At 43.5% G+C, this 7,500-nt stretch overlaps 1 protein-coding gene across 2 annotated transcripts in view; it reads right to left on the reverse strand.

The window, feature by feature from the left end:
* COG7 (component of oligomeric golgi complex 7) overlaps positions 1-7,500 on the reverse strand; it is a 4,201,489-nt gene that overhangs the window by 3,134,342 nt on the left and 1,059,647 nt on the right. For both annotated transcript variants that reach the window (XM_044089821.1, XM_044089822.1), the window contains exon 5: positions 1,870-1,952. In XM_044089821.1, the coding sequence (XP_043945756.1) occupies positions 1,870-1,952 (83 nt within the window). The remainder of the gene's footprint in view (positions 1-1,869; positions 1,953-7,500) is intronic.

A 7,500-nucleotide genomic window follows, 5' to 3' on the forward strand; every position in this document is an offset into this window, starting at 1 on the left:
AAATATATATATACATATACACGCACACACACAGTCAAATCTGGTGGAGGAGGGATGGTGAAATTGAGTAGGGGAGAAGAAAGAACTATCCACACACTGACAAGCAAAGGCGTGTGCTAACATTCTTCTAAGCCCCACAAGGATCCATGTGTGGTGTATGCTGCTTTACTTGGAAGAAATAATGATAGCAATGGAGTGTTCTTGTCCGCTACTAGGGTTCAGAGTTTGCAATTGGGAGGTGGACTGCATGCACCACAGGATTAACAGAATGTGGATGGAAGGATGCTGATCAGATCCAGCAGGGGTCTTTGGAATGGGTAACAGTAGGGTGCTCTGATATTCTGGATAGCCATGACCTTCCCATCGTTCAAGCTACAGCATCTTACTACTCTCATTGATCTAGTAGGTGTCTCAAGTAAGGGTTTAAGGTAAGCTGTTTAACATGCTGTTCTTATCTCCAACTTTACTGGCAGTCCTGTCCTTATATCTAATGACCTTCAGGATAACTTGTCCAACTGCTCTCTTCAGATGATGGTAAATATTCAGTTATCAAAACATCTTATGCAAAATACCCAAAATACAAGTTTAACAACAGATACCAGACTGCACTCTATATGCCTTTCTTCACTACATACCTGCAATGTCAGCAGTCTCCTAACATCATTTACTTTGCCTGTGATGACATGTGGATTTTACAGGATGAACTGCAGACTGCTGCTGAGGGGAAAAAAATGTGTGAACTTCTCAGCTTTCTAATACCTTGGATCCTCCCCAGGGCAGGCAATTTAGAAAACACTATGTGATGCAATGCTCGGCTCTAGATGATTGTCGCTTTTGAAGTGACAACCCGACCCCATATGCAAAAATGCGGATGAATGGATGGAAGCATGTATGTATGCAACAGTTAAGTCAAGAGCATGTTTAAGAATCATACGTTCTCATGTCTGGCACGTGCATATACAGTCATTTTAAATTCTGTTTAGAAAAATATTTATTTTTCTGAACCTTCTGCATTTCTACAAGTTTATATCACCGTCTTTGACACCAGTGTACCTTGCAGAAATAAACAAAAGCTATGGAAGCAAACAATACCATAGCATATGTTAAAATGCATACATTTTATCCTTTGGCAAACACTGCCTGTACTAGATCTCATAGAAATGCCTAAGTGGCTGACGGAAGGAAGCTCTTTTGCCTACCAAGCTAAAACAGTTTCAAAAGCTCATCAAGTAAAACACTTACCTTTGGTGCAGAAGGCTGTACTTAGGATTAGTTTTCCAATATTCATACTGCAGTGCAGCATAAAGGCTTCGCACGAAGCATGAAACTGCAGTCCATTCTGATTAAGTTGGTACTTACTGAAAAGAATGTTTGAAGTTTCCTTGTAACCTGGACACATTTCATCTTTCCAGCATGACCACCAGCTCGGGTCTCCATGAAAAGAGGCCATTGGCCTAGTGGAACTAACTTAGTCACCAAAGTGTAAGTAGTAAATAAATAAAACAAATGCACAGTTGCCTTTATGTATTCCTTCAGTGTCTGCCCATTCATATTCTTTCTTTCTTGACCAAAAACCTCTTTAAACTTTTTTAATAAATTAATTTTTCTGTACTATTTTGCACACTGATACGAAGTACATCCTGTTGTGAAAACAAAATCCTCGTCCAACATGAAATTACCTATCTTACGATAAAAACAGGGTGAACAGGCAGAAATGTGAAAAGACCCTTTCAAGAAAGTTTCTCTTCTGTCCCATTTACAGTTCATTCTCCACATTTACTGTTAATACAAATATTAATGAGACTGTTAATACTATCTAATGCACAAAGCATCAGCCATTAACATCATATTAAGAAAAATCTGAAATACCTTGTGACATTTGTAGTAATATGCAAGAAGCTGTGGCATCCGATCAATTTCTGTGAACACCTTCATAAAAACCTTTGCACTGTCTGAAAACAAAATAACATAAAAAGCAGATAACTACATCAGCCATCTTTTTTATTAATAGTTACTTGTCATTCCCTAGATCAGAAACATAAAAGATACTAATCAGATATGAACCGGATGATAACACTGAAACAGAAAATACAGCAATCAATTAAATGGCAAACTTTTGCAGCACATTTAGCTTCCTCCTTGTGGTAACCAAACAGATCTGCCATTGTTCTCAGTCACAAGTGCAGCCATCATCCATACAGTCATCAGGTGTGGGCTTTTACCTTTAAGCCTAGTCAGCAGCTGCCGTACAGGGTCCATTAGCATCTAAGGGCTGGGTGCTCAGTGGGTCCTCATAGTGATCTCACGCTCTCTCTTGATAACATAACCCACCAGCCCTGTCCCCTCTCCTAACAAATACCATCTATCAAATTGTTGGTCTCCACTGAGGGTCAATGATACGAAATATTCCCAGCAAACAAACTAAACTTTCCCAGGAAGAGATGAATGGTGTGTGTCCATTTTCCAACCTCCCAGCCAGCTCCTCCAACACCTAGATCAAAGTGAGGGTCTTATCTTTCTATGCACAGATCCAGCCTGAACTTTAAGGATCATAATTACTGAGCATTATGGCAGCAATACGAGTGGGACTGGGTCTTTCTGATGGCATAGTACTCCTGTACTTTATCAGACAGCCAAGATGGGACTGGAAAAACTACACTGTGGCAGCACTGCCAATCAAACTGGGCCACAAACAGTTCCAATATCACCGCAGACCCAGAAAAAAGTACAGTTTTGTACCTACCATAAATGTAGATGTCCAATAGGTATGCATCTGCAGTCCTTACATATGGGTTGTCCTGCCTCAGGCAGCCCTTCGGTCGGCCGGATTCCAAAGTCTGGGTCCGGCGTCGGCTGATGTCGCCCTTTTCCCCGACGTCAGAGCGCCTGGGGTATAAAAGCGTCAGCCAACGCCATCTTCCTCAGTTTTTCTTGCCCCAGATGCCAGGTGCCCTCTAATGAAGGCTAAATTTGGAGAGATGCAAAAAATTCCAAACATGCACAGTAATATATATAACAAATACACCATAATAGATAACCCCAGCTAGCTAGAAAAAGGGATAAATACTCAAGGAATACCACAGAGGGGTAGGAGGGAGGGAAATCCTGACTGCAGATGTATACCTATCAGACATCTACATATATGGTAGGTACAAAACTGTACTATGTCCTTCAAGGATACATCTGCAGTCCTTACATATGGGTAGAATACCATAGCCAAGCTGGGGGTGGTAGGACATAAGAAAAGGATGGTGTAGCTAAAATGCCCTGCAGGACTGCAGTAGCAAAGCCTGCTCTGGATCTGGAATATAAAGGTAAGTTGTAATGCTTGGAAAATGTATGCACGGAGCTCCATGTAGCAGCTTCTAAGATGTCCTTTGTAGCCACCCCTCTTAAGAAGGCTGTGGAGGTGGCTGTGGCTCTGGTGGAATGAGGTCTAATGTTGGCTGGCACAGGTTTGCCATGAAAAGAGTAACAGAATCGAATGCAATTCCCTATCCATTTTGAAATTGCCTGTTTGGAAATTGCTTTTCCTTGTACCCCAGCAGCATATGCTACAAAAAGCTGGTCAGTTTTCCTGTAAGTCTTAGTTCTGTCCAAGTAGTAGCGCAACTGTCTGTGAATGTCCAGGGTATGCAGAAGTTTCTCTCCTTTATTTTGTGGATTTGGAAAGAAGGTAGGCAGGTGAATAGCTTGGTTCAGTGAGACCCTGGATACCATCTTTGGCATGTATGAAGGATTGGTTCTCAATGAGACTCTGTCCTGATGAAAAGTAAGAAATGGTTGTACTGCCATGAGGGCCTGTAACTCAGATACTCTTCTTGCTGAGATTATGGCCAGAAGGAAGGCAGTCTTCCAAGACAGGAACTGTAGTTCTGCAGATGCTGCTGGTTCAAAGGGAGGTAGAGTTAATTTTTCCAACATGAAGTTAAGGTCCCATGTAGGCACTGCTGGTTTCCTTGGAGGGTTGATGTTTTTTATCCCTCTTATAAACTGCTGTAGCAGCGGATGAGAAAATACAGGTGTATCAGTGTTGTACTCTGCTGAAATGGCTGAAGCATGAATTTTTATGGAAGAGTAAGAGAGGCCATTATGGAGCATTTCTGCCAAGTATTCCAGGATATGTGGAATGCTCATTACTGTCGGATCTTGGCCCTTTGTGGAGTTCCAAGTGCGAAATCTTTTCCATTTTGCTGAATATGCCTTTCTTGTGGAAGGCCGCCGAGCTTCCTTGATGATATCCTTTACCCTTTTGGATAGTTTATCCAGGTGAGGAGTCAAGGTATTTTCCAGGCTGTCAGCTGCAAGGTTTTTAGGCTGGAGTGCAGAGTTTTGTAATTGTGCTGTGTCAGAAGTGGCCATTGGGGTAGAGGCCACGGTTTCGTGCGTGACAAGCTCCTTAACAGTGGGTACCAGTGTTGTCTTGGCCAGTCCGGAGCTATCAGAATCACTTTTGGTTGTTCTGTCCTGATCTTCAGTAAGACCTTGGTCATTAACGGAAAAGGTGGAAATGCATATACTGTTAGAGTATTCCAGCTGAAAGAGAGAGAGTCCACTTTCCATGCTTGTGGGTGATATGTCCTTGTGCAGAATTTCTTCAGCTGATGGTTGTGGTGGGAGGCAAAAAGATCTATGTCCGGCCTTCCCCATGATTGTGTTATTTGAAGAAAGGTGTCTGGGTGCAGCATCCATTCGTGTGGATCTATGATGTTTCTGCTTAGGCTGTTCGCCAGTACATTGTCTTTTCCTGGTACAAACTGGGATTGCAGCTCTATATTGAGTTTTAGGGAAAGTTCCCAAAGATTCATTGCCAGCCTGCAAAGAGGGTAAGAATGGGTACCTCCTTGCTTGTTTATGTACCACATAACTGTGGTATCGTCTGTCTTTATTAGCAGGTGGCCTTGATGTAGGAAGTGCTTGAAGGCCTCGATTGAATGTATCACTGCCAGCATTTCCTTTTGGTTTATGTGCAGGCGAAATTCTGTGTGTGTCCATTATCCTTGAATGCATCTGCCCTCCATGTGCGCTCCCCATCCATGGTCTGAGGCATCCATTGTAATGGTTTGGCTGATATTTGGTTTGCTGAAAGGCAGACCCATGTTTGACTGGCTTGCTTGAGCCCACCACAGAAATTCCTTTTGAAGGCATGGAATGAGGGGGATCAAAGCTTCTAGGCTGTGACTGTGTTGAGACCATAGACTCCTTAGGTACCATTGTTGTTTCCTCATATGCAGCCTTGCTTGTGGAATCAGAAGAATGCAAGATGCCATGAAACCCAGGGCCTGCAGTATTTTCCTTGCAGTCAGTTGGGTTTGTTTTGTCAGGTTTCTGAAATAATCCGGTGGTAGTTCTTGTTTTTCTTCTGTGAGAAAAGCCATTTGGGTGGTTGTATCTAGTTTTGCACCCAGAAAAATTATTCTTTGGGATGGAACGAGTCTTGATTTTCGAATGTTGATGGTGTATCCCAAAGCCTGAAGTAGGCGGATGGCATAATTCAAGTGTTTTACCAATATTTGTTGGCTGTCCGCTTGTATAAGGCAGTCGTCCAGGTATGGGTATATTTGAATTCCCTGAAGTCTGCAATGTGCAATTACTGATGCCAGGCATTTCGTGAATACTCTGGGCGCAGTAGCTAAGCCAAAGGGCAATGCTGAGAATTGATAATGCTCTGAACCTGCAAGAAATCTGAGGTGTCTTCTGCAACTTTGTCTGATAGGGACATGCAGGTATGCCTCCTTGAGGTCTAGAGTTACCAGCCAGGACCCCTTGCCTAGCATGAGAAGGAGTTGCTGTAAGGCCAGCATTTTGAATTTTGGCACAATGAGGTAAGTATTTAGTGCAGACAAGTCCAGAATAGGCCTCCTTTGCTTTTCTTTTCTTGGCACAAGAAATAGTCTGGAATAAAATCCTTGGCCTTGTTCTATGAGAGGAACCTTTTCTATTGCTTTCATTTGCAGTAGTTTGGAAATTTGCTTGAAAGCCTCTGTCCTTTGATTTGGTGGCAGATTTGGCATGCCTTGTCTTTTTAGAATCTGTATCCTTTGTCTATTTGCAGTATCCATTTGTCCCTTATAATAATGTGCCAATTTTTTGAGAATAAAGATAGCTTTCCGCCCAAAGGTGCTTCCAATTGAACCCTGGTTGGCGGGGTCAGAGTCAAGTCACTGAGTTTGTCCTTGTGCAGCAGGTGTAGGTCCTGCACTACCTCTTTGGTTAGGAGGCTGCCATTGACGTCCTCTGTAGGAGCCTCTAGCTTGCCCTCTACCTCTGGCACACCTATTTCTGCCTCTTTGAAATCTGCCTGTGTCTGGAAAGGACCAATTCTTAGAAGGCCAATTTCTGCTGAATCTTGGTGGTTGGACCTGGAGAAAATCTTTGACTGTCTGTACTGACTTAGCCTTTTCCTCAAATTTCTCTAAGACCTCTTGAGCCGTGGAACCAAATAACTTTTGTTTTTCCAGGGGTGCATCCAGAAGCTTTGCTTTAACATGATCTGGCAGTGTTTGTTCCTTCAGCCAAGGATGCCTACGTATGACTGTACCTGTCATTGCTGACCTACATGAAGCTTCCAATGCATCATAACCACACTGTAAAAAATGGTTGCTAACCTGCTGGGAGTTATGCACCAGATCCTGAAGTGCCTTGCGATCTAGGGGTTCAGGTGAGGTTAGTTTTTTATGCAATTCATCTAACAGATATTCTTGATACTGTATCATATGGAATTGACAATTCAATGCTCTCATAGAAAGAGTGGAAGAAGTGTACACTTTTTTACCCCATCTCTCTAAGGCCCTGGATTCCCTTTCAGAAGGAAGTGGGTTCTTAGTAGTGGAGGTTGCAACCCCTTTAGGCCCCTGGGAAATAGTTTCTGGGTCAGCTGAGTGGCCCTTGTAAAGGAATAGATGTGTGTCCGGGACCCTGTAGTACCTGTCGGGTATGACAGGAGCCGGAGGGAGGGAGTCTGGGAAATACTAGACTCTGAGTACACATCCTCTATGACATTTAAAACAGGAGGAATAGCCAAAGGTCTATGCTGAGGCAAATGCAAAAAAGTCCTTAACCTCTTTCTGGAATCAGAGAATTCCTGGCCTTGCCACTTAAAATGATCTCTCATGGAGTGAAGGGTCTTCCCCAAAGGACAACTCTTCAGGGGGGGAGGCCGAGGGAATAGATTCCTCTGTATCAGAATCCTCGTAGGCCGGAAAGGCCTCCTCCTGGTAATCTGAAAGGGCAGAGTCATCTGAGGCCTCATCAGAGGACTGGGGATCCGTCTGCTCAACCCTGGGCCTTTTGCCTTGGAGGAGGTTGAGAACCCCTGTCTGGGTGTGGCTGAGAGCCCCTGATTAAGGAGATAAGGTCCTCAGCTAAGCTTAAAATTTGTGAACCTGTAGAGGATCCCTGAGGAGTAGCCTTGGGAGGGAGAGATTTTGGCTGTTTAGCAGCTTTAGCACGAGTAAAAGCCTTAATGGACATGGATACAGGAGGCCTGGCTGCCCCACG

Source organism: Protopterus annectens, chromosome 12.part0 (genome assembly GCF_019279795.1).
Source record: "Protopterus annectens isolate FY-2018-M chromosome 12.part0, PAN1.0, whole genome shotgun sequence".
NCBI classification, from domain to species: Eukaryota; Metazoa; Chordata; order Ceratodontiformes; family Protopteridae; genus Protopterus; species Protopterus annectens.